The following is a 27,945-nucleotide window of genomic DNA, read 5'->3' on the forward strand; positions in this document are numbered from 1 at the left end:
CCAATAAAGTCAACTGCATTTCTACACCTAGCAATGAAAAATTCAGAAACAAAAGCAAGAAAACAACTCTGTTTACAATATCATCAAAAAGAATAAATACTTAGGAATAAATTTAATCAAAGAATGACAAGATTTGTACATTGAAAATTGCAAAATACTGTAGGAAAAAATCAAAGACCTGAATATACGGAAAGTTATCCTGTGTCACGATTGGAAAACTTAAGAAAATATCTCCAAACTGTTCTACAATAGTCAAGGTATTAACCCTATCAAAACCCCAGCTGCCTTTTTTTTTTTTTTTTTTTTTTTTACAAAATTGCCAAACTAATTCTAGAATCATATGGAAGTGCAAAGGATCCAGAATAGCCAAAATGATCTTTAAAAAGAGCAGAGGTGGAAGACTGACATTTCCCGATTTCAAAACTCACCATAAAGCTATAGTAACCAAGACAGTATGGTATTGGCATGAGGACAGACATATACACCAATGGATCACAGGTCATAGTCTAGAAGGACATTTATAGTCAACTGATTTTCAACAAGTGTACCAGGACAATTAATGGGAAAAGAATACTATTTTAATAATGATGCCAGGACATCTAAATATCCACATGCAAAAGAAAAAAGCTGAACCCTTATTTACACCACATATAAAAATTATATATAAATATCATTACAATTCACTGCACATAAATTATATGTATATAATTATACATAAATATGGATCAAAGACCTAAATGTAAGAGCTAAAGGAATAAATCTTCACAATCTTGGATTAGACAGTGGTCTCTTACATATAACACCAAAAGCACAAACTTTTGAAATAAAAAAATAAAGTGGACATCATCAAAATTAAAAATTCTCGTGCATCTAAGGACATCATGAGGAGACTGAACACACAACTCATGGAATGGGAGAAGTTGCTTGTAAACTGTGTATCTGATAAGGGACCCTGTATCCAGAATGCCTGAAGAACTCTTACAACAATAAAAAGACTGGTCCATGGTGGCTAACACCTGTAATCCCAGGAATTCAAGACCAGCCTGGGCAACAGAGCAAGACCCAATCTCTATCAAAAATTTTTAAAAAGTTAGCCAGCTGTGGTGGTGTGTATCTGCAGTCCCAGCTACTTGGGAGGCTGAGGCAGGAGGATCGTTTGAACCCAGGAGTTACAGTGAGCTATGACCGCACCACTACACTCTAGCCTGGGTGGCACAGCAAGACCCTACCTCTAAAATAAATAAATAAAATAAAAAGAGAAGCCAATTGAAAATGTAATTTTCAAAAAAAAATACATAAAATGTCCAAATAAGTACAGGAAATGCTCAACATCATTAATCACTAGAGAAATACAAATCAAAAACACCAGATACCAGTTCACAACTATTAGGATGGCTAAAATTAGACAATAACAAGCGTAGGTGAAGATGTGAAGAAAAACTGTTCAAACACTGACGGCTGGATTATAAAATGTTGCAGCCACTTTGGAAAACAGTTTGGTAGTTCCTCAAAAACATTAAACACAGTTGCCATATGACCAAGCTCCATTCTACAGACCCAAGAGCACAGAAAACACATGTCTAAACAAAAACATGTACAAGAATGTCCACGGGTGCATTTGTAAGAGCCAAAAAGTCGGAAGAACCCATCAACTGATTAATGGATAAACAAAAATGGAAAACTGTTTGTCCAGGCAAGGAGGAAGGACCGACGCGTGCTGCAGGGTACACCTCGATGGCATCAGGCTGGTGGGAAGCGGCCGGCACAGAGGGCCATGACTCCATGTATAGGACATGTAGAGAACAGGCAAATCCACAGAAACAAAGTAATCAGTGGTTACCAGAGGGCGGAGCAGGGAGGGAATGGGAGGGACTGCTAGTGGGTTTCTTTGGGGGGTGATGGGAAGGTTCTAGAATTGGATAGTGCAGATGGCCATACAACTCTGAATATTCACCCACACACTTCACAAACGATGAGCTCTGCGCTCGATGAATTACAGCTCAAAAGCTGTTTTAAATAAAACTACCCCATAAAAACAAATGGATCAAGTCACTAAAAGGGCCTCACAACTTGTGAACATTCTCAAATACACTCTAAAAGTAGACTAAAGTTTTAAAACAACCAACAAACAAAATCTGCTATAAATTTGTTTTCCACAAATTACTAAATTCATTTTCCTACTTAAACCTAAAGGGACTTTGTTTTCTTTTTGGCTACTTTCCAATTTTTTTTTTAAGAAAAGTTGACACATAACTCATTTTGTGATGAGGAGTACTTAACATCCACTCTTTTATTTTCAAGAATACATCAGCATTAACAATAGTTACTGTAAATACAGCTATTTGACTTCTCAGAAGCATATACATGAGTAAATGACATGAGAGAGAAACCGTCAATCTTTTATTATGTTTTACTGGAAAATCAGCATTTGCATCACTCTGTTATCATAAGTCTTGTCTTGTCTAACAAATTTCAGAAGACTTCAGAATTTGGGAACCATATTAAACCACTGCCATTGAAGCCTATGAAAGGTAGGACCACTCTTTTCAAGGAAAATCTGATTTACTAAGAATATTCCAGGCTATTTCCCCCATGCCATGCTGAAAAATGAGAACATCTTTATCCAAAAGGCTGTCTGACTGAATATATTTAACCTTTCTCTCAAACATATTAAGCAACTTGAATTACTACTAGGCAATTTTATCCTCAATTTCATGCTTAGAAGTTCTTTTTGCAAATAAGAACTGTGTGAGCCATGGTAGACTCAGATTTACAGGCAAATCAAAAGCACTTTATAACCAACAACAGGCCAGGGGCTCTGACACGATCACCAGCATAGTCACTTTGGAAAATTAAAAATACACTCTCCCTAACTGAGCAAAACCGGGTTCCAGCCCACCTCCGCACACTGCAGCCACTGAGTTCTATTTTTTTTTTTTTTTTGAGACGGAGTCTCACTGTGTCGCCCAGGCTGGAGTGCAGTGGCCGGATCTCAGCTCACTGCAAGCTCCGCCTCCCGGGTTCCCGCCATTCTCCTGCCTCAGCCTCCCGAGTAGCTGGGACTACAGGCGCCCGCCACCTCGCCCGGCTAGTTTTTTTTTTTGTATTTTTTAGTAGAGACGGGGTTTCACCATGTTAGCCAGGATGGTCTCGATCTCCTGACCTCTCGTGATCCGCCCGTCTCGGCCTCCCAAAGTGCTGGGATGACAGGCTTGAGCCACGAGTTCTATTTTTTAAACTCAAATCTGACCATGCGGTTTTGCATCCTCATCTGACTGCCTCTTCGCTTTCACACCCCATCGCCCAGCCTGTTCTTCTCTCCCGTGTCAAGTCCTCCCACCCTCTCTCCCGTGTGCAGGCTCCTTCCATCCCTCATCCCTGTCCAGGCCCATCCCTCATTCACATCTGAGCTCAAGCGTTCCTTGTTCAGGGAAGCCTTTTGACTCCCAGAGTCCTCGTCTAATGGCAACAGATAACTACTTAACTGCCGAAGCCTTAGGACCCTGTGCGCTGTGGGGCAGCACCTTTACTCATGGTGCCTTCTCAAACCGCACCCGCAAAGTGAGGCTGCGGTACCCCCGCTCACTCCCTGCACGTCAGCAAAGCCTCTCTGGCATCTCCCCTGACAGATCTAGACATGCAACAACAAATACAACTATCTTTAAGAATTTCAGAGTCAAACTAGCAAGAAGGTAGTGACGAGTATTTCCCTTGCCTATACAGAAAAGATCATCACTCTGAGAACTGGTATCCAAAGGGGAAAAACATATCTCAAACTTCAGGAAAGGAACCTACCCACCATGCTAGCAAAACAAAGCTGCTCATGTTTCTCTCCCAATAACTTGTCTCTGAAATTCATCTTCTATTAGCATTTATGAGAAACACACACAACCCTGAGGTTCCTGTTTTATTTTTTGTAAAGACAGGGTCTCGCTATGTTGCCCAGCTGGAGTACAGTGGCGTGATCTTGGCACACTGCAACCTCCTCTGCCTCCCGGGTTCAGGCAATTCTCCTGCCTCAGCCTCCTGGCTAGCGGAGACTACAGGTATGCACCACTACGCCCAGCTAATTTTTGTATTTTTAGTAGCAACGGGGTTTCACCATGTTGGCCAGGCTGGTCTCGAACTCCTGAGCTCAGGTGATCCACCCACCTCAGCCTCCCAAAGTGCTGGGATTACAGGCCTGAGATACCACGCCCAGCAATAATTTTTAAAATAAACAAAAGTAGGTTAGAAACAAACCTCCTACTTCAAAAACTCCACATCTAATTCTGCCACAAAAAGGAATGAAACTCTGGCATATGCCACAACATGGCCACGCCTTGGAAACATCATGTGAAGTCAGTCAGATGCAAGCGGACAAACACTATGTGAATTCCACCTGCATGAGGCCCCTAGACTGGGCAAACCCAGAGACAGAAAGCAGAATGGTGGTCGCCAAGGGCTGGGGAAGAGGAGAAGGGGAGTTACTGTTTAATAGGACAAAGTTGTGTTGGTAATGATGAAGCTGTTTTGGGAATAGGTAGTGGTGACAGCTACACAACACTGCAAGTGCATTTAACACCACTGAACTGTACACTTACAAACGGCTAAAATGATAAATATTATGCCATGTACATTTTATCACAATTAAAAAAAATTCCTAGACCTCAAAAAAAAAAAAAATCCCAATCTATGCCAACCTGGGTGTCACGTTTCTCTCTGCAGGTCAAGTGAAACATGGCCCAAACCACCCTAAGTTGCTGAGATACAGACGGGAACTCCACAGAGCCCGCCTCTGGGTGGTGATGTGTGCCCCCACCACAGCCTGTCCTGTGGGGAACACGGAGGCCACCAGGGCGCATGGCCAGAGAGAGGTCCCATCTACTTTTTCAATAACCCAGCAGCAGACGTTTAATGGATTTCTATGATTACTATTTTACCTATGACGTACTGATCACTACTTCAGGGAGTATGCAGAAAGCCCTATGCTGATACCTTCATAATCCAAATAGATTACGTCTTCTACCACTGAATTCTTTAATGAACAGTAAGTAAACTGAGAATGGTTAAAGAAAAAACTTTCTCATTCTCTCCATTTTAAGTCAAGATCACTATTACACACCTGAACTTAACCGGGGCTCTACAGCAGAGGAGATTAATAATTTTGGTTAATACTACTTCCAGGATTATCTAGTATTTCAGACGCCTTTAACAACTTACTGATACATCTATCTGTTACCATAAACGAAGTCAAAATCTACGAAATGTGACCTGTGACATTCAACTAGATCTCTAGGGTCTGACAAAATTGCAGGGAGCCGGAGAAGCACGGCCGCGGCGGAGCTGCAATCCACCATCGGCCTCTGTCTGATAAAAGTGCTTTTAAAAGGCAACCCATGGATCTATTCGGATAAACACTCAAGAGCAGGGACAGGCTATGAACCTATTTCACAGACACTGCCTCCAGTGAGGAAGGAGTGTGGGCAACGGAGATGGGGAGTTAAAACAGAGATGAGACCCTCGACGTGACCGTAGCCTTCACGTCTTCAAAAACCCAAAACGATGGACCATTGTTAGGTGTGGAGTACGGGGGCGTTTATTTATATTATATATTGTGCTAATAATAAATAATTATTTATTCTAAAAGCAACCTATATGTCTATCCAAATGTGAGGTGGCAAACAACGGAGCCTCCCGCACACAGGTTACTGCAAAGGACAGAAACAAAGCTGAGGCGCCGCCTTCAACGCCTACGAAAGTCAGGAACTTTTACAAATGCACTGACACATGTAAGGCACGACTCCCGCCTTTTCAATCATTATTATTAGCTGAGTTTTTGTTTTGCTTTCTTTTAAATCTAGTTATGTACTAGAGCTTTTGTAATGAATACACTTTCAGGGATACTACTTTGCCATTCCAGATTCTGGAACAGAACTATTGAAACGGAAAAAAAAAAAAAAAAAAGTTTAAGGTATTTTCAAACACAACAAAATGGCAGCCTAAAACAGTTAAAATTCCAGAAACCGGAGCACAACAGAAGGTGGGGCGATAAGCAGTGCTGAGTCATTATTAGGGGCGCACGGAGAGAAAAACCTTCCTCCTTCGAGTTGCTAGAACTCCCTCTTTACCTTTTCTTAAGGGCACTTTTCTCCTTATATCTACAAAACAATGCATTCTTAGTGTGGAACATAAAATAATACAGAAATGTGCAGAACAAAAGCCAAAGTCTCTGTTCAGTGCAGACGTGACCCCCCTTTCCCCCAGGCACCCCGATATTGCCCCTGGATATCTGCTTTCCAGAGCAGCATTTACGACCACACTTGACTTCGGCTGGGGCCACTGTTCTTCTGCAAAAGCTGCTGTTTTTCACCCAACACAGACTGCTCTCCGAGGGGCACAGAACACTCTTCCTCCACAAAGTATGTGTCCTAACACATGTAACCGCCTCACTACTTTTAGGCATTTAGCCTTTTCAACACTGTATTGCTGCAGCGCACATCTTTCTGAAATGCTGGCCTATTTCCTGTAGGATTCCTACAAGTGGAACTTTGGGGTCCTAATCCTTGTGTTAAGTTTGAGAGACAGATGTCAAATTACCCTCCAAAAAATGAGTGTACACGCTTTCCAGAAATGACTAGGAAAAATGGAACATTATTGTTGCTTTAATTAGAATATCTTTGCTTATTTTATTTGAGGCAGGGTCTACTCTGTTCCCAGGCTGGAATGCAGTGGCGTGATCACAGCTCATAGCAGCCTTAACCTACTGGGCTCAAGGGATCCTCCCGCCTTGGCCTCCCAAAGTGCTGGGATTACAGGTGTGAGGCCGGTCATATCTTTGCTCATTAATGCCATTTCTATGATGATTTATGTTAACTCTTTTACTCACCACCCACTTAAAACAAATCAGCCATGAGATGTGGTTAAACATGCAAACCTATTGTTTTTTTCACTCAAATGTTGCTAATTATCAGCGAACTGACTGCCTCTTTCGGGCAGGTGTGGTGACTCACCCAAGGACTCCTAAAAGCACTTCCTGTGTGCCCGTGCAGTGCCAGGTGCTGTGCACAATGCAGAAAAGCACTTCCTGTGTGCCGGTGCAGTGCCAGGTGCTGTGCACAATGCAGAAAAGATCAGCACAGCCTGTGTCTTCACACGGTTGCATTCCTATTTTAGTTGTGGTTTTATCATCTCTGGAGATCCAGATAAAATAAGCTCAAGTATGTTTCATGTTCTGAGGTATCTAACATCATTACCAAGACTTCTGTGACTACTCCAGGATTGCCTGTTTTCGTGGTTGCCCCTGCCTCTGAGCTCTGACAGTCCACATCTGCCATGGTGGTCCCATGAGATAATAACGGAGGCCTGTAACGGAGTGAGCCCTACCACCTGGGCTTGGTAAGTGTACTCTTAGACACTCGCATGGCAAAATGGCCTAAGGACGCACGCACTGCTCAGAAAATATCCACCCCCATCATTAAGCCTTGCATGATGTATTTAAGTTCAATTCACCAATCGCCTTTTGTCCCACTCATTATTCCTCTTCCACCCCATTACTGACTCAAACATGGATCTCAGCTCTTTTTCATTTCCAGAGTAGCAACAGCAATAAAAAAATCTAGTCAAAGACACATGCATAATAAATTCAACTGTACTTGGAGAGGAGAGTGTGGAATTGGGGCAGAAGAATTAAAAGTCAAGGTCAATAATTTTTAAAAACTCAGAAGACTAATATTCATAATATATAAAGAACTTTTACAAGCTGGGTGCGGTGGCTCACAACTGTAATCCCTGCACTTTGAGAGGCCAAGGTGGGCGGATCGCTTGAGCACAGGAGTTCGAGACAGCCTGGCCAACACGGTGAAACCCCATCTCTACTAAAAAAAAAAAAAAAAAAAAAAAAAAAAAAAAAAAAAAAAAAAAAAATTGGCCGGGCATGGTGGCATGCCTGTAATCACGCCTCATGAGGCTGAGGCAGGAGAACTGTTTGAACCTGGGAGGCGGAGGTTGCAGTGAGCCAAGATCGCACCACTGCACTCTAGCCTGGCTGACGAAGTGAGATCCCATCACAAACAAACAAACAAACAAACAAACCCACTTTTACAGACCGACTTCTTAAGTTCAGTAGAAAAACGGACAAAAGATGTGACCAAAGCAATTCACAGAACAGAAACAGTCAAGGAATGTGCATGGCCTCTGACACCGCGTACTCACTCCTGGGCGTCTGCCACCCAGGAAGGGCAGAAGGATGGACGAGACTCTCCTGCACTGTCATCAGAAACACTGGACTAAATAAGTAAGGGAATACTATGCAGACATCAAAAAGGATGAAATGAGCCACATAAAAAGGCAGCCTGGTTAAAAATTTAAGTATGGGCTCTGGACTCAGAACATCTGCGTGCAAATAATGGGTATAGCACCTATTAACTCTGAGACCTTCACCAAGTAACTTCATCCTCCTGATACTTGATCATCTCATGTGTATGATGAAGGCAACACAGGAGTACTTACATCTCAAGGGGCTGTGGCTGGGGGTCAAATGAGCTCCAGTATGGGCTGAGCAGAAAGCCCGGTTCACTGTAAGATCTCCAATTATAGACTCTTAGTGAAAAAAGGCAAGTGGCGGCTGCATGCCATGGCTCATGACTGTATTCCCAGCATTTTGGGAGGCCGAGGTGGGAGGATCACTTGAGTCCAGGAGTTCAAGACCATCCTGGGCAACACAGCAAAACCCACAGAAAAAAGCTGGGCATGGCAGTGCACACCTATAGTTCCAGCTACTTGAGAGGCTAAGCAGGGAGAGGATTGCTTGAGCCTGATCAGGCTGCAGTGAGCCTGATCGTACCACTGCACTCCAGCCTGGGTGGCAGAGAAGTAAGACCCTATTTCCAAAAAAGGAAAGGGAAAGGAAAAGAAATAGCAAAAAACAATATTGAGTAATACAGAAAATCTTATTCAACGTCTAGAAAAAGGTTCCACATTTGTGGATTAAAAAAGATTGCTGATACACAAACTAGGTTTTAAAATATAAATAAATACATAAACACATAGAAAATGATCTACAAAGATACAGTTAAGAGCAGTGGGTTCTGAGGAAGACTCCAGGACAGCAGTGGGATGAAGAGAACTTTCGTTCTGTGCTCTTGATCCAGCTGTTCTCAGCTGTTCTATCATTTGATTTTCTTTAAATAACAAACACTCTATTTTTGTATTGTGAGACAAAACCAGTACAATCTGGTAAAGATGAGAGAGGACAGTTAATCCAGAAGTCTGCCCTGTCCTTCCACTCCTACTGCTAATGGCTTGCATTCAAGCAGCAGTTCTCAAAGTGTGGTCTGTGGGCCCTTGAGGATGCAACGGTCCTCAAGAACCTCTCAGAGGGTCCATGAGGTCGAGACTATTTTCATCATAATCCTTGTACGTCATCTGCCGTTTTCACGCTGTTGTCATTTCCACGGATGAGCAAAGCCAAGGGCAGGTGGAGCTGCTGGCGGCTCAGCACGATCTGTGGCAGCAGCCCCAAGCTCTCCTTTCCACACCCTACACAGGCAGGGAAAAAGGGAAAGAAAAAGGGAAAAGGCCAGTTTTGCTTAGCTTATTCCCTGATGAACAGTTAAAATAATTCTCCACTTTATGCAATTCCAACCCTGTGATAAAATGTGCCACAAAAGAACTTTTGCTGCATCCCCAAGTACAACTGTCCCAAGAAAAAGCACACAGTACAGTTGTTTGTGTTCAAAAACAAAACACAAAATTGAGTTTCTCCCATCACATCCTCACAGCACACTTAAGACACCGGATGTGTGGGGACCTCTCCCATCAGCAAGGAAGCAATCAATTCTGCAGCTGGACACTGGCCAGGGTCCCCTGATTCCATTAGATCTTGACGCTGGGAGAAAGCATCAGATCCTACAGGTTGAGTGCTCTGTCCCACAAGACTGCCCCCCACTTCGAAAGCCAACGGCAAGCTTCACGTTGTGTTACTTGTGCTTCTGACTGACTTACTATCAATCAGAGTGTCCACAACCCTGACTGGGCACACACATCTCAGGGAAACACTTTAATTTAGTGGTTTATTATAAAGGATACCACAAAGGACATGGAGGCGGTGCAAACGGAGGCGATGCATAGGGCAAGGGATGGGGGCTGAGACGCAGAGCTCCCATGCCCTCTCCGGGCAGGCCCCTCTACAGAAACATCTGGAAGCTATCTTCAAACCCCGCCCATACATAGGCAAGACTGTTTAAATCACTGGCCACTGGCGATCAGCTTAACCTTCAGCTCCCCCGCCCCTCACCACTCCCCGAGGTTGGGGATTAGGGCTGCAAGTCCCAACCCTCTAACCCTGCCTAGGTCTTTCTGGTGACCCGACCAGGCCCCGTTGTGAAGTTACCCAGGGGTTGCCAGCCCTTAGCCAACTCATTCCCAAAAGACACCACTGAAGAGCCCAGTGATTTTAGGAGGTGTGTACTAGCGAAGACCAAATACACATTCCACAGTATCACACAAACCGAACTAGCCTTTTTTTCACGGAATGCCATTTTTATTTGAAAAAACTGACAACTTTGGTTTATTAAGAGTTTGGTATGTGGCAGCAATTTACTTGAAAATGAACACAGTGAGCCACTCATTTCACAGAAAATAACTGACAGTATTTGTTACCAATGATAAAATCCAAGCTTTCAACAGAAAATTAGAATTTTGGAAAACTTTTATCTACTACTGCTAATTTGACAGTTTCTCACTTTCTCTTCTGATGAGGTCAGTGGTGACATTAAAAAAATAGGATTTTCTTCAATTTTATATAATGGAATGTGTTAACATTCAGAAAAAAAAAAAGAATTCCATGTAACAATACTTCCGAACGACCCCCATGTGATGTTAACCAAATCATGTCCATGAGCTAAAGACCCACTCTGAGCACAAGACAGACCTCAGGTTCTGACGGAAGAGAGCACAGAAACGCCACTGAACCCACAGGGCCAGTTCTGACAGAAGAGAGGACAGAAACGTCACTGACCCCCCGGGCCGGTTCTGACGGAAGAGAGCACAGAAACGCCACTGACCCCAAAGGGCCGGTTCTGACGGAAGAAAGCACAGAAACGCCACTGACCCCACAGGGCCGGCACACTCAAGTTACCACCTGGCGAGTTATGGTGCATCGCGAAGAGCCTCCGAGATGATCCCTCCTCTGCCCACATGGAAGCGTCAGGCCACATTTTCTTTACACATTTCAATAAAGTAACCGGAACACACTGAATGCAGAAGCAGTTCTGAGAATCCAGCCGTCACCTCTTAAGCCACATATTTTAAAAAGATGTGCAAAAGTATAAAAAAAAAAACACTGTTCTTCTCGCTCAATTTGTTTTGAAAAGTTGTTTCTCACTAAAATGTTAACATGTAGTAGATTATTTTAAAGTAAAATAAATATTTTAAGTTGTTCTCTTTTCATTTCAAATATAGAAAACGTCAACAGCTATAACCAGCACAAAGGCTCTCTGGATCCTGAGTATAACTATTAAGCACATAAAAGTATTCCAGCACCAAAAGACTTTGCGAACCAACTCTAGGGCAGAGGTTAGCAAACTACAACCTGGGCGACACGTGGCCAGCTGCCTGTTTCTGTAGGCACGCTCCTGTGGACGCAGGGCACAGAGCCACGCCCATCCATCTCTGCAGGGTCTATGGCTGTCTTCCTGCTAAAGGCAGAGTTGAATTCAGTAGTTGCAACAGGGACAGTATGGCCTCAAAGTACTTACCATTTGGCCCTTTACAAAGAAGCCTGCCCACCCCGAAACCAGAGTAAGCCAACTTTCCCAACCTTTATTGCAGTAACTTCCTACCTCCATTCTTACCCACCACCATCCATTCTCCAAAGGGCAGAGTGACCTTGTTAAAAACAAAGTTGATGTCACTCCTCCGCTTAGGATCTGAAAAGCTCACAATCACTCCAAGTCCTCAGCACAGTGTTCAAGTCCTTGATGCATCATCATCTAGCCCCAGCCAGCCTCTTGCTCATCACAGCCACTTTCTTCTCTGCCAGAAGTCAGACCATGCCAAGCACTGACTTCTCAGAACATACCATGCTCTGTCCAACCTCCACACCAAGCCCTCTCCACCCGGAACCTTCTTCTCCCCTTCCCTTCCGCCCTCTTCTTATACCCTGACGTCCTCCCCTCCACTCCCTACCCACTGGGTACTTCTTCACATTGCCTCAGAGTGCCCTGGTCCAGCCATGGTGCAAGGACCCACCTGCTTGTCTGTGTCTGAACAGAACTTCCTGAAGGCAAGAACTGCATTTCTATTTCCAACAGCCAGCACTAGCAGCCTTTTGGTACACTGTTGTGAACTTTTCAGATGTGCCAAGCTGAAAGCTGGCCCCTGCATTACCCTTCATTTTTCTTAAACTGGCTCCCTGGCTCCCTGGAGTGAGAGAGTCAGCTATTCTCCTACGCAAGAGGGTCTCTTAAGACAACAGCCTCTAAACAGTTACCAGTTACGTGTTTGTTTGCCAGAACTTTCCATACATTTTCTGGAATCTTCACAGCAACCCTGCAATGGTCACAAGTAATAGTACCCGTTTTACAGATGAGAAGAGAGACAGTAAGTAACTTGCCAAGGTAACACAAAGCCTGAAGAGGGGGAAAAAGGGATGTGTACCAAATTCCACGTGCACAATGCCTCCATCACCTAGTAGTATAGTGACATTCCATACACTGACTGACATCCAGTGGGAGAGAGAAGCCTAATAATACATGTGATAAAATTAGGGAACCACAAGCAGGACACAGCCAACTGCTAAACAACATGGAATAGGGAGTGAAAGGGAGTCTAAGACGACACTGAACGCTGAGGGGAGCTGGAGCAGGGACTCGCCAAGGGGGATTGGAGGTGGATTTAGAAGGATCAGCAGGGCTTCGGGAGTGGACAGGAAGCAAAAAGAATACTCTAGGGAGAGAAACACACGGAGGCAAAGGTCAAGGGTGGCAATAATCCCTGCATAATCATGGAAGCATTAAGAGACCAGGCCCAGCGGAAGGCATCTGGGCAGGTGGAGATGAAGCAGGTGAGGAAAAACAAGAAACTATTTTTGTGTTTAAATATAGCTAAAACCAAGCCCCGATACCTTAAAATACAAAAGAATTAACAGTTGTATCTAACACTTGAAAAGCATTTTTCAAGTTACAAAAGCACTGCACATTGCTTGAGCTTCACAAAAATCTTCCGATTTAACTTCTAGATAAGCGAGCTGAGGCTCAGGAAGGGGCCCTCAGAGCTGAAAACAGCAGACACAGACCCAACCTGAACTTCCCATCAGAACAGCAGACTGCTTAAAATCAGGGAACACGGAAAATCACCAGCTAGGACTCAATACCACCATGTATCTTGCAAACGTAACTTCACGACGTGCCTATGGCCAGGCCAGCCTCCAGAGCATGAGGATTTGGCTGCACTAAGCATGATGAGTCTGTGAATCGCGAGGCTGATTTCCTCAAGACGGAGGCTTCCTGTGAAACTCTCTAAGTCAAACTGCAAAATGTTACTAGACTGACTGCCTGTGGGACGGCCTTCCCCAGAGGATGCTTTCCTGAAAGGTTCTCTTTAATGACACAGATATAAATATTAAGTAATGAAAATTCTACAATGGAATAGAGAAATCAGACCGGGAATAACTCAAATAAGCAGACACCATGTCCCTTCAAGACCAAAAAAAAAAAAAAAAAATCAATGATGATAAATACTAAACGCCCATTTTCTACACACAAAGAAATCAATAAATATGACTGACAAGTTTTGCATTCACCATATTTCATTGATTCTAAGTGCATTTCCCTACATCTTAGTATTTCCAAAATTAGATGTAGATTTTATATATACACACATAAAAGATATTATAAAAGCTTACATATAAGATATACTTAATTTCAGATATATAATACACAATACACATTATATATAACACATATAATACATAATACATATTATATATAATACATAATATATATCTTATATGTTATATATAATACATACTACATATTATATAGATATTATATATACTGCATATTATATATTTTTTCTTTTTTTCTGAGACAAGGTCTCACTCTATTGCCCAGGCTGGAGTGCAGTGCTGCAATTACAGCTCACTGAAGCCTCTACCTCCCTGGCTCAAGTGATTCCCCCACCTCAGCCTCCTGAGTAGCTGGGACTACAGGCGTGCACCACCATATCTGGCAAATGTTTTAAACTTCTTTTTTTTTTTTTTTGTAGAGACAACATCTCACGATGTTGCCCAGGCTGGTCTCAAATTGCTGGGCTCAAGGGATCCTCCCACCTTGGCCTCCTGAAGTGCTGAGATTACAGTCGTGAGCCACCAAACCAGACATTATCTTACATTCAATGAAACACAGTAACTTTCTGGTACTGATGCTCAAGTTATCTTAAGTTCTGTTACCTTTCTGTGACTTCAAATGTTTCTTTCAGAGTACCAATGTAAACCCCTCGGAAAGGCTATCCTAACAGATTAACCAGCTATCCATGTTACTTACACAACTAGCCAGATTCAAGCTTGACTTAAGCAAACAAACCTTCAATTTTGTTTAGTGTGTCTCTTTAGAAACAGGTTAATGTCTAATTCAAAGCAATAGATCATGGATTAAGAAACTGATTAAAGCAAAATCAACAAAAACTCAATACACTTAAAACTACAAATTCTGAGAAGGAACCAGCTGTTATCAAGCTATAAAGTTATATAAAACCGGGTTCGATATCAGACTCTCCTCCCCCAACCCCTCCCCATGGTTTCTCCACAGCAGCAGTTAGTGTAACATATAAAGGAGCAAGACCCAAAGCTTCCCTGCAGGTAAGCAGGTCGCAGTCATGTGCAAAGTGACGTCGCAGGCAAAGGTACCGCAGCACTTGCTTGACACGCAGGTGTTTCACTTACTGTCTCTGTGAGATCTGCTCTTCAAATAATTTGAGAATTGGTTGAAAAGCGATGCTATTCTTGAATCCTTGTTACTAACCTTCTATCGTTTTGATACGCACTTCCTTTAAAGGCATTCCATTTTCATTTGCCTTCAAAAACATTTCCATACGATTCTTGGTGGTAAGATTTTTATCGAGCTTTAGAACAGCTCCGTCCCAAGACTGGACGGCCACATGCCACAATGCGGCTTCATCAGTACTGTGCTGGCTGCAAACGGTCACTGAAGCAATACAGAACTCCACAGCTCTGCGGCCAGTCGGCACGGCTTCAAACCCTGGCCCTGCCATATATTCGCTTTGTAACCCAAGTTCATTGCTCCCACACCTTGGATTCTGCATCTGAGACTTGGAAGAATAGTTCCTCCTTCTTGGGTTGTGTGAAGATTAACTGACGTGGGAAAAGCACTGCGAGCAATCTCTGGCACAGAATGACCACTCAGCAACTGTTACCTATCATGACCTTCGTGCCGGGTCCTCTACAAGGGCTGGGGTGGGAAGGGGGACACCCAGCCTTCAAGCTTGAGGAGCTCACAGTCTACCAGAGAAAGAAGCAAAGGATGAAATACCATGTGACACTGCAAAACACATCACATGCTGAATGAGTACATTCCAGGAGAGGGAGCAGGGGCTGGGTGAAGGTGACTCCATAACGTGCAAAAAAAATCTGCACAACAGTTAATTTCCAGAAGGGAACCACCATTTAGAATCGAAACACTGTGGAGATAGAAGCTAACAAACAGCTCTTCTACTCGCTTCCTGCCGGAAGCCCCCTGGTTTTACTATTTTAACTCTTGGTCACCTCGGCATACGAACTCACCTAGTCTCACCTTCCAGCAAGGGCAGGAGAGGCAAGTCACCACTGACTGCTGCCCATACACCTGCTTACCAGCAGGACACTCGATAACTTCCTTGTGAGCTCAGCTCTACTCCTACTTGCAGGGGATGAGAAGTCTGATTACCCAGTGGGATCACGACTCTTAGCAAAATGACCTGACCCATAGCTAAACCCAATTCTTAAAAAAAAAAACTGGGGCGGGGGCCATCACATTTTACACAGGCCAACACTTTCATCAGAGGTTATGATTCTGACCCACAGCCCAAAACTATTAGTTTTAGAAACAAGACAGAAATCAAAGCAAAAACCAAAAGCTTTTCCTATGTTACCCACTTACGACCTCCAAAGTCAGGAGTGCCTGCTCTTACCTCTGCGCCACCTCCTGTGCCCTGGGCACCACCCCACTGAAGTCAGGAGATGACCCAGGCCTCAATCTCTAAGGCCCTTTCTCCTTACCCATTGTAGAGAGGGCAGAAAGACGGCCAGAGTGCAGGGCTGCAGTAGAGCTCTACAGAGCTGAACTAGGCCCAGAACAGAACCTTCAAGAACAAAATGCCTCACGAGCCACAAATCTAAACAAATAAAATCTGCTATACCGTAAGTTCTACAGCCTGCGCAGCAGTGCACAATAAAAACCCCTGTGAACTGCCCATCTCTATTTTTTTTGTTTGTTTTTTTTGAGACCGAGTCTCACTCAGACGCCCAGGATGGAGTGCAATGGCACGATCTCGGCTCACTGCAACCTCCACCTCCCGGGTTTAAGCGATTCTCCTGCCTCAGTCTCCTGAGTAGCTGGAACTACAGGTGGGTGCTGCCACACCTGGCTAATTTTTGTATTTTTAGTAGAGACAGGGTTTCACCATGTTGGCCAGGATAGTCTCGAACTCCTGACCTCAAGTGATCCACCCGCCTCAGCCTCCCAAAGTGCTGGGATTACAGGTGTGAGCCAACACACCCGGCCACCCATCTCTTATCTCTCACCAACATCTCTCCCTCAAGGCTGCGTTGGGCATGACCAGCTTCTCGATTCTTGCTGCTCAGCAATCACTGGTGACCAACAACTACACTTTCCTTCATCATCACTGACTGTGTGGTCTTCATACAAACCAACGGTATCACAACTATGGGACAAATCGATGATGAGTTATAAATGTGTTAATCTGGATGGGTTACTATGGCCAAAGCATACATGGATTAAAATAGAAAGCTGTGAATACCTACAATAACCAAAATGTGTGGATAATTACCACAAAACAATGTTACAAAAAAAAAAAAAAAAAACTGGCCGGGCGCGGTGGCTCAAGCCTGTAATACCAGCACTTTGGGAGGCTGAGACGGGCGGATCACTAGGTCAGGAGATCGAGACCATCCTGGCTAACACAGTGAAACCCCGTCTCTACTAAAAAATACAAAAAAAAACTAGCCGGGCGAGGTGGCGGGCGCCTGTAGTCCCAGCTACTCGGGAGGCTGAGGCAGGAGAACGGCGTAAACCCAGGAGGCGGAGCTTGCAGTGAGCTGAGATCCATCCACTGCACTCCAGCCTGGGTGTCAGAGCGAGACTCCGTCTCAAAAAAATAAATAAATAAAATAAAATAAAAAAAAAACCACAACAACTCAAAATACCAAACTTTTGGATTTACTCAAAATTTAACTTAAAATAGGGATTTAAAGCTGCAAAAAATTCCCATCAGTTTAATTCAGAGAACAAAGTATTTGTCCAAGTTTTTTTCTTTTTTTTTTTTTTTTTTTTTTTGAGATGGAGGGGCCTTGGTCTTATTGCCCAGGCTGGAGTGCACAGTGGCCGCGATCTCCACTCACTGGGCAACCTCACGCACATGGGTTGCAAGGGATTCTCATCTGCCATCAGTCTCCCCAGTAGCGTGGATTACAGGCGTGCAGGCGCACGCCCAGCTAACTTTTGTATTTTTAAAAGAGACGAGGTTTCACTATGTTGGCCAGGATGGTCTGACTCCTGACCTCAAGTGATCTGTCCACCTTGGCCTCCCAAAGTGCTGGAATTATAGGCATGAGCCACGATACCTAGCCCAAGAATATTTTTTTAAAGAAAGAATACTATTTTCACATGTGTAAAGTCACAGTTAAAAATACACTACTTTAGTTATACTCAAATTTTAATTCATTCAGTTTATCTTTTTTTTTTTTTAAGTAAAGAAACCAGGCAGGTGTGGTCGCTCACGCCTGTAATCTCAGCACCTTGGGAGACTGATGTGGGCAGACCACTTGAGCCCAGGAGTTCAGACCAGCTTGGGCAACATGGCGAAATCCTCTATGACAATACAAAAATTAGCCTGGTGTGGTGGCGCGGGCATGTCTGTGGTCCTAGCTACTCCAGAGGCTGAGATGGGCCTATGAGCCTATGAGACAGAGGTTGCAGTGAGCCCAGATCACGCTACTGCACTCCATCCAGCCTGGGCTACAAAGTGAGACCCTGTCTCCAAAAAAAGAAAAGAAAGAGTTAAAAAGAAAAAACAAAAAAACAGAAATTAAGGCAGGCATTAAGCCCTCTCACCTTCCTTACTCCCAAACAACTTTTGCTTTACTTGCGATAGAAGTCACACTTCAGTAAGGCTGAACTGTCACTTGCTTGGCATACGCAAAATCAATAAAATCAATAAACTTTTTACATCACATAAAATGTACCTAGTTTTAATCTCAAACCGTATACATTACGCATTTCTCAGAGCCCAGTTTCACCTGCTTAATAACCTGGGCCCTGTTTGTGCCAGGGGACTCAGAATTTCCAGATGTCCTCAGGGGTCATGCACCAAACCAGACACTGCCAGGTACAGGGTAGGGAAGAGGGAGTAAAAGGTCATGGGAGGGGCTGAGAAGAAGGGAAGTGAACAGGATGTCTGACAAGGGGCTTCTAGTAACGAGGCAGGGAAGGTGTATTTGGGGCAAACACAAATCATTTTCAAGAAAAGGTTAAAGGTTTGCAATGTTCAGTAAGACATATGAACAACAAAAAAGTCACTATGGCTCTAAATCTGAAATATTAATCAAACTTCTAAGACTGGACCAAGTTCTCCATTCAATGGTGAAGAAGGAAAGCTACACAGCTTTTTCACTCGAGGGTGACATGTAAGCTTCATGGAAGCTGAGGCGGGAGGCACTCCCCAGTTTCCTCCCACCACCCTAAAACTTTGCGCCTGGACCAATTTAAGGGTATGATTTAAGGAAAAGACCAGCGAACTTCCAGTAATACCATAAAGTTCAAGATTAAAATCTGGAGTAGAGACTTCAAAATATATCAATAGATAAAGGAGCAACACTTCACAGTAAAATTCAAGGATTTTAGAACCTCAGAAAGCAGACCTTAAGAATCAGGGAGTCCAGCTCTCTTGTTAAGGGTGGACAAACCAAGGCAACCAGCTTGCTCAAGAGCGCACCGGCGATGAAACGCAGAGCCGGGTGGGGGCCGAGGCCCCGACCCGGCCCTGGGCGCGTCCCCATCCTCTGGGCCATCGTGCCGCGCTGCCCGAGCGCAGAATCTGGACTCCGTTCCCGTCCCCGACTCCACCGCGGTCTCCACGGTTCCGCCCCGGGCAGGAGGCAGCCCCAGGCGCTGGGTTCGGAGGGCCCGGCCGCCCGTGACCTTGGTGACTTACGTAAGCCCCGCCGCGGGCCCGGCGCCTCCGCCCGTGCCCAGCGGGCCAGGACATTGGACAGAGGACGGCCACTCGCCCACCACGGCCCCAGCCCGGCCCCGGCCCCTGCCCCGCCCGGCCCCCATCCTCCTGCCTGCCTTCCTCGGGCGCTTGGGGCCCGGAGACCGCGGTCGGCCTGGGAGCTGCCTGCGAAGGTCCCGGGGCGGGGCGCGGCGCGGGCCTCACCTTCGGCCACGTCCTCGTCGATGGCCCCCTTGACCTGCGAGAAGCACCACTGGAAGTCGTTGCCGCCCGCGGGGCAGCCGCCGCCTCCGGCTCCTGCAAACACAACGGGGCGGTCAGGCCGGCCGCGGCCCCCGCCCGCCCCGCGGCCCCCCCGCCCGCGCAGCCCCTTCACCTGCCATGGCAGCCGCGCGGGACGGCGGGGACCGCAGCAGACCAGGGAGACGCCTCCGCGCCGCTACAGCCGAGCGCTCAGCCCCGGCCGCCGCCGCCGCCGCCCCCGCCCGCCGGGGAGCGATTTTTTCCCTTTTCAAAATGGCGCCCAATGCCCGTCGCCCCGCTCGATTGACCGTCATCGCCCTCCGCCTCCTAGGGACGGGCAGCGGACGGCAAGCGACGGGCGGGACGGGGCGGGACGCGGCGGGGTGGAGGGGGGGGCCGGGGGCGTCCAATGCGCCTGCGCCTGCCGACCCCGGCCCCTGGCCCGGCGCCGCTGGGCTTGGGGAGGAAGGGACGCCTGGGCGACTGCGGAGGGTAGCTGGGGTCGGCGGGCGCAGGCCAAGTCCTCGGCCCTCGGCGCTAGGCCTCCCGTAGTGGTCCGGTGTGCGCCTGGCGCTCCCCTGAAGACTAGCGCCGCCGAACGCCCCTACTCTCGGGCAACTCCGGGAGGGCCTCGGCTGCGGCCGGACACGCCTTCGGGGGGGCCCTGGGCCGGACACGCCCCCATCCCGCATCGGCCAATGGGAGCGTGGGTTCTCCGCCGAACCGCCAATGGAGGGCGCGCTTGGCGGCGGTGGGCGGGCATGTGGGCCGTCCTCACCTGAGCGCGCCGCACCTGAGCCCTACCTCCCGCCCACTGTCCCCGGCGCGGTTGGTCTCCCGGGCTGGAGTGTAGGGGCGCCATCTCGGCTCTCTAAAGATCTCGACCTCCTGGGCTCAGTCCATCCTACTGCGTCACCTTGGAAGTAGCTGCGAGCACAGGCACGCGCTGCCAGGCTCGCGAATTTTTTAATTTTTTGTAGAGACGGGGTTCTATGTTGCTCAGGCTGGTCTCTAACTCCTGGGCTCGAGCCATCTGCCTGCTTCGGTCTCCCAACCCCGTCCACCTCCCTTTCGTAGCGCACCGTTGCTCACCAGATGGCTACCTTACAGGTGCTCGGAGCTCCCAGTGCAGTCCTGGGGAAATAGGGCCGATCGTTTCTTCATTTGCGAGTGGTTTTCTCTGGCATACTGAGCGATTACGGGTGCTCCTCGACTTGCAGTGGGGCTACCCTCCCCGCCAATAAGCCCTTCCTAAGTCAAAATGCATCTAATACCCAATCTACCCATCGTAAAGTTGAAAAATGTGAAGTCGAGCTATCATCAGGGAGACTGTCTCTATGGGATTGATGTCCAGAATCAGAACTTTCAGTATAGCTGCAGTGGGCACTGATGGTATTGCACCAGTAAAAGACAGTCGCTGCAAATCAGGAACATTCGTCCACTCCAGTCGGAGCTGGAGAGAAAAATCAGGGAAGAAGGAAACGTGTATGGGGAGAGTTGGAATCTTGCACGAGGTGACTGGAGAAGACTCAATGATAAAGAGTAAGCCATGCAGACGTCTAGGAAAGCTTGGCCAGGAGGGGAGACCACCAAGTGCCAGGACAGGAAGGAGGGCCATGCCTGGCATGGGCAGGAGGCAGCTGGAAGCCGCATGGGTGCAGAGTGAGTGGAGGGGAGGCCAGGGGTTGGAGTCAAGGCAGGGAGGTAAGTGGAGGAGGATGGACGGTGGGCAGGCCATTTAGGGGACTTGAATTCTGAGTGAGATGGGCTCATGAACAGTAGAGGATCGTGATGGACTGGGGCTTTCACAGAGCCACCGAGGATGCTCTGCTGAGAATAGCCTGTGGGGACCCCAAGAGGGGAAGCAGGGAGACCAATCAGGTGGCCAGCTGGGCTGACTAGACACGGGGATGAGGATAGAGTGGTGAACATGGGGGGTTGGGTGGTGAGAACCAGTCAGATTTCAGAGAAAAGTGCTTCGACAGCAGAGGCCCTGGGATTCGCTGATGGGAAAGATGTGGTGTGAGAGAAAGCAGGGACTTAGGAACGACTGCTCTCGGGGGTGGTCTGAGCACCTGGAAGGATGGAGTTTCTGCAATAGAAGGGCTGCAAAAGGCACCGCTGGGTGGGGGCAGTGCAGCCCGACCAGAGGTTCGCTGTCAACACATAGCGCTGTTGCACAGACAAACCAGGAGCACACAGGGAAGTCAGAGCCAGAGCATCAAGGTGAGAGCACTTAGAGTTTCAAGTCAGGAAACTGGGTGAGGTCACCACCTCCTGGAGAACCCACTCCAGGACCCATTGAAGACGGGAGAGAGTGGCTGCTCTGTGATGCTGTATGGTGAGTATACACGATGGACCATTTGGTTGTAGTGACTGGGAGGCCATTACTGACTTGGATGGAGCAGTGGCTATGGAATGACAAGTTTGCAGAGGGCTCTGGGGACAGTGGCAGGAGGGGAACTGGAGGCAGTGAATACCTACTTCTCTGTTGAGGAGAAGAGCAGAAAAATGGGGCTGTAATCTCCTTTTTAAAATGTAGATTTAGCCTATCTGCCCAGGAAGGCACTTGAAAAGTGAGTTAATGACCAGATCCCTCTTATAAAACCCGACAATTTATACATTTGGAAAAAGAGGAACTTTATTTCTTATACATGGTTGCAGCCAGCAAGATGGCCATCCCCCAGGCCAAGATGGGAGATGGCTCTTCGAAGGAGGAGGGGTTGGGGCAGAAGCTCTATGCTGAACAGGTCGGTTAAACATACATAGTCCACAGGCTTTGGGAGGAGCTTTGAATACTCAGGAAGGGGGTCCTGACACATGCGTATTATGTAACACAGGACCCAATCTCACTCTGTGGGGGAGACTAAACCTTTGAATATATTACGACTGTAATCCCAGCACTTTGGGAGGCCGAGGCTGGCAGATAACCTGAGGTCAGGAGTTGGAGATCAGCCTGGTTGACATGGCAAACCCCCTCTCTACTAAAAGTACAGAAATTAGCCAGGCGTGGTGACATGTGTCTGTAGTCCTAGCTACTTGGGAGACTGAGGCAGGAGAATCCCTCGAACCTGGAAAGCGGAGGTTGCAGTGAGCTGAGACTGCGTCATTACAATCCAGCCTGGGTGACAGAGCATGACTCTGTCAATAAATAAATAAATAAATAACTTACGACTAGGCCCTGTACCTCCAGAGGTCTTTTCAGGACAGAAGGCATGCAGATGTGCAGCCTCTGTAAACCGGCCAGAACCAGTCCCAGGTCAGCATTTTCTTATCAGGAGAAAGTTACAGTCTTCTGTCCAATGGAAGCTGTAGTTACGGCTCCTGGAGCAGGACTGGGGGTCACTTAATGGCTGGTGGAGCTGCAGTTGTTTAATGTTGCTCATCTCGAGGCCAGTGCTTAGTTAGCTGCTGGAGGGAAAGCAACCTGACAGCAGTGGGAATGTCCTTTTCTCTGTAAGTGTGCCGTGTGTGGCTTCACCCTCCCCCAGCACAGCCTTAGGCCCTGTTTATAATTTGGCATCTTACTGCCACAGAGTTCATTCTGTCAGTCTTACGGTCTCTAGCTTAACATTAACGCTGGTCTGTTGTGTCTAAACCACAAAAGGGAGGGGGTATCAGGCCTGTCTGACTTCCCATCCCCCATTATAGCCTCAGTGTTAAGGTTTTCCTGGGGTCCCCTGGCCACAGGGGGGTTTGTTCAGCCAGTGGGGACATAGGATTTTATTTTAGTTCATATGTAACTGCTTTAATGTGTATTAAATATGTCTTTTGAAGTGATGACAAGATAATTAGTTTTTGTTTGGAATGTATTTTCTGGTTAATTAGCTACCATTAAACTGTAAAAACAAGATGTAGCCACAAAAGTAACATATTTCTGAGACTGGTGGGCTGTCTTCCCTGCGTCCTACTGTGCATCAGCTGACCAGCAAGAGATTTTTAACTATTCTTATGATGCTAAAAACTTAAAATATTTGGCTAAACCACAATTACTTTTGTGCCAACCTAATAATAGCTCAATGAATTTTTGTGTTTGGATTCTAATTGGTGTTTACAAGTTTCTGAGTATTGACAGCAATTTTATTTTTAAAAATTCTCACAGCTGAATTGAAAACGCCTGGTGTGTATTAGAATCTAGCCTGTTGTCATCCTAGAAGGCAGTACTATTCAGTAACAAAAAGGCATGAGCTACTACTGATACAAACAGCAGTCCCAAATGAGTCCCTGAAATATTATGAAAATGAAAGGAACCGGACACGGAGGCGTGCAAGCTGCATGCGCCCCTTTGTTTTACCATACTTAGTCTCATGTGTCAACGTAGCGAGGGTATAGTATCTAGTTATTTCATCAAAACTAAGCCAAGTATTGCCACGAGGGTGTTTTGTGGATGTGGTTAACACCCACAGTCAGTTGACTTTGAGAAAAGGAGATTACCTTTGATAATTCGAGTGAGCATCATCCAGTTAATCAAAGGCCTTCAGAACAAATACTGAGGTTTCTTGGAGAACAAATTCTGCCTCCAGCCTCCTGCATCAGCCCTTGCCTGAGATTCTCACCTGCTGGCCTGCCCTGCTCACCCTGTGCACCCTCTGTTTTTGGACTCGTCAGCCTCCACAATCGTGTGAGCAAGTTCCTGAAAATAAAGCTCATTCCATACACGGTTTCTCTGAAGAATCCTGAAGTTCAAGAATAGGCGAAACTGCTCTATAGGGATTTAAAAAATGGTGTGGGGCCTGGCGCAGTGGCTCACGCCTGTAATCCCTGCACTTTGGGAGGCTGAGGTGGGTGGATCACGAGGTCAGGAGTTTGAGACCAGCCTGGCCAACATGGTGAAACCCTGTCTCTACTAAAAATACAAAAACCAGCCAGGTGTGGTGGAGCACGCCTTTAATCCCAGCTACTCAGGAGGCTGAGGCAGGAGAATCGCTTGAACCCTGGAGGCAGAGGTTGCAGTGAGCCGAGATCGCGCCACTGCACTCCAGCCTGGGTGACAGAGCAAGACTCCATCTCAAAAAACAAAGAAAAAAGGCGTGGGGCACGAGGGTGGGGGGATTGCCTGGAGAGAGCGGGAAGAAACTCCCTGGGTTGGTGGAAGTGTTCTGATGGCAGCAGCTGTTACACAGTGTGAATGGTTGTCAAGACTCATTGAACTAGAAACTTAAAGTGGACCCATTTTATTGTATGTGAATGATACCTCCATAAAATGGATTTTTTTTAAAGGATTGTTTTATTTTAATGGCTGATCTATGTAATCACAGAGGCCAGTATGTACAGACAAAGAGGGAGCTTTTATTGCTTTGTGTCTTCCTCCTTGGACAAAGTCATGAAGATCTCCTCCTCCTTGGCCTGCAGGTGCTCTTCACAGAACTTACATGCTTCCTTGGTCTTAGACCTGTGGGCCTCAGCCTGGTCAGCCAGGAGCTTCTTGTGGGCCTTGTCTGCCATCAGCTTGTGGCTGTGTTCCGTGAGAATCCGCTTGTTTGTGAACACATCCCCCTGCTCCTTCAGGTACGGGCTGTGAACCATGTGGTGTTCAATCTTCCTCGATTCCCGGTGTCTCCTGAGCAGCCAGCGCAGGATCCTCATTCTCCTCATCCACGTGACCTTCTTGGCATTTGGGCATTGGCTGTACCCTTTTGCTTACCAATGCCTATGTGCCTGCCCTTCCGGCGGGCCAAGGTGCTTTTCCAGCCTTGAGCCGGGAATGGACAGTCACTGGCTTGTGGATGATCAGCCCATCTTTGATCAGCTTCCGGATCTGCTGACGGGAGTTGGCATTGACGAGTTCATTGGTCTCCTTGGGTCCAAGCAGACCGTCTTCTTCCCACAGCCGAGGACACTAGCTCTTCTGAAGCCTGGGCATACTCATGGCCGCGGCTGCAGCAGCGAAAGGAAAGAGCTCAAATGGATTGTTTTAAAGTCTAACTTACCATACATTTTCTCCAAGTCTATAAAGGAATTTATATCTTAAGAGTCTGCAAATCACACTTCCCCCAAATACCTTTATTTTAAAATATTTTTTATTTAATTTTCTTTCTTTTTTTTTTTTTCGACAGAGTCTCACTCTGTCACCAGGCTGGAGTGCAATGGCGCAATCTCGGCTCACTGCAACCTCCGACTCCCTGGTTTAAGCAATTCTCCTGCCTCAAGTTCTGGAGTAGCTGGAAACTACAGGTGCGTGCCACCACGCTCGGGTATTTTTTGTGTTTGTAGTAGAGACAGGATTTTACCATGTTGGCCAGGATGGTCTCTGTCTCCTGACCTCATGATCCACCCTTCTCAGCCTCCCAAAGTGCTGGGATTACAGGCGGGAGCCACTGGCCCGGCCTTTACTTTTATTTTCTTGAGACAAAGTCTTGCTCTGTCGCCCAGGCTAGAGTGCAGTGGTGCAATCTTGGCTCACTGCAAACTCTGCCTCCTGGGTTCAAGGGATTCTCCTGCCTCAGTCTCCCCAGCAGCTGGGATTACAGGTGTGTGTCACCACGCCCGGCTAATTTTTGTATTTTTATTAGAGACAGGTTTTTACCATGTTGGCCAGGCTGGTCTTGAACTCCTGATCTCAAGTGATCCATCTGCCTCGGCCTCCCAAAGTGCTGGGATTACAGGCGTGAGTCACCATACCCAGACTGAAATAATTTTGATTTATTTAGATTTCAACTACTAAATATTATTCAAAAATGCCAAATGTTTATTATTTTTAAGTTCAGACTTAATAGCAATCTCAGTGTTATCATAGATGTAGCCTGTTGGTAGGATGTGCAATCTTTCTGTGGAAAATAAACCACATTTAGAAGTTTTGCTAATAGGAGGAGGAGGCACCCTGTCTGCCTGGCCTGTGGGCTGGCTGGAAAGCAGCGGCAGGAGGACCTGCACCGAGACTCTATGGAGAGAGTGGCACGTGCTGGTTTGTATCTCTGACTTTTGATACATGGCTGCCTCGTACTGCTGGAGCCCGGCAAGGCATTAGACGTCATCCCATCATTCTTCTTTCCTCCTGCCAGAAAGGGTCCGATCCTCATATTTTTGTCACATGCTGAAGGAAGGGAAGAAAGGTGGGTAGAAATGAAGGAACAGAAAAAAGAAAGGGAGGTAGGAAGAGAGGGATGGACGGAAGGCTGTGACTAGCCCTGCGTTGTGAATTGAGAAGGAAAACCCCACAGTTACCTTCTCCTGTCTCCTGGGCCTTTCTTCTCTGGCCTGGGGGCATTTGCCTGTCCCCTCTCTTCCTTTGCACTCCTTCCTTGTTTCAAACAACAACAACAAAAATTCTCTACATGCTGAATTGAATATGGTGGAGAGAACATCAGGGTTCCAGGAACAAGAGAGATGTGTGCGTGTGCGTGGTCTGCAGAATGATGACCCTCCAAATGTCCATGCCCCAATCCCCAGAGCCAGCCTGTGGCTATGTCACATTGCGTGGCTAAAGGCACTTTGCAGATGGGCTTAAAGTTCCAGGATTTAACCTCGGCAGATTATCCTGGATCATCCTCGCGGGCCCAATCTAATCCTGTGAACGTTTCAAAGCAGAGCACTTTCACCGGCCACAGTCAGAAATGCAGCAGAAAGGAGAGTCAGAGCGCGTCAGAGCACACGAGGGACCTGGCCTGAGGGTGCTGGAGGGGTGTGTGGAAGGCGTGAGTGTGAACCTGGGCCGCTTCCGGGAGCCAAGACTAGCCCCTGACTGAGAGCCGGCACGAAGACGGGAATCTGACCAAACCAACAGCATTCAGTCAACAGCCTGGAAGAGTCTGGAAGGAGATTCACTCTGAGAGCCTCCAGAAAGGGGCGTGGCCCTGCTGTCACCTTGATTTCAGGCTCCCGCCACCCTAAGCAGAAGACCAGTCAGGCAAACTGCCCGGCCTTCTGACCTAAGGAACTGTGAGAGAATAAATAGGTGTTGTAAGCTGTTAAGATTGCGGTAATGTGCTTTGGCAGGGAAAGAAAGCAAGTGCGTGTACGTGCAGAAATACACGCGCTTTCATATACTCACTCATCTTGCCGTCCTTACTATCTTTGAGCCGCGGTGTCTGGTTCAGTCATCGATTCATGTTGACATGCTGACACCGTAGCCGTGTATGAACTGTCCACTACTAATTGCCCCTGCTTTTATTCAGCAGGGGCCACCTTCTGAGCAGCTGGCAGGTGCAGGTGTGAAGAGGGGTCGACCTGCTCTTAGCAGCACCGTGGACACAGCCCAAGTGTCCAGAACAGCACTGAACACTTCACATGCATCTCATTTAATGCTTAATAAGC

The 27,945-nt window shown here is 46.8% G+C and overlaps 1 protein-coding gene and 1 pseudogene across 8 annotated transcripts in view; both read right to left on the reverse strand.

Annotated features, from left to right (window-relative positions):
- Positions 1-20,399, reverse strand: part of PPP2R2D (protein phosphatase 2 regulatory subunit Bdelta) — a 55,593-nt gene extending 35,194 nt beyond the window's left edge. For 2 of the 8 annotated variants that reach the window (XM_017893844.1, XM_017893846.1), the window contains exons 1-2: positions 19,826-19,962; positions 19,654-19,746 (exon numbers count right to left, since the gene is read on the reverse strand). Coding sequence is in view for 4 of the 8 variants with exons in the window: in XM_017893837.1 (XP_017749326.1) it covers positions 19,654-19,746; positions 19,826-20,384 (652 nt within the window). In the remaining 4 variants the exon portion in view is untranslated. Of the gene's footprint in view, positions 1-19,653; positions 19,747-19,825 lie in introns of those variants that run through there. The other 6 variants (XM_017893837.1, XM_017893839.1, XM_017893841.1 and 3 more) reach the window with 6 other exon arrangements.
- A 4,582-nt stretch (positions 20,400-24,981) lies between these two features.
- Positions 24,982-27,686, reverse strand: LOC108543368 (60S ribosomal protein L19 pseudogene; annotated as a pseudogene).
- Between the last annotated feature and the right edge of the window lie 259 nt (positions 27,687-27,945).

This window comes from Rhinopithecus bieti, unplaced genomic scaffold, assembly GCF_001698545.2.
Source record: "Rhinopithecus bieti isolate Rb0 unplaced genomic scaffold, ASM169854v2 scaffold_24263, whole genome shotgun sequence".
Taxonomy (NCBI): Eukaryota; Metazoa; Chordata; class Mammalia; order Primates; family Cercopithecidae; genus Rhinopithecus; species Rhinopithecus bieti.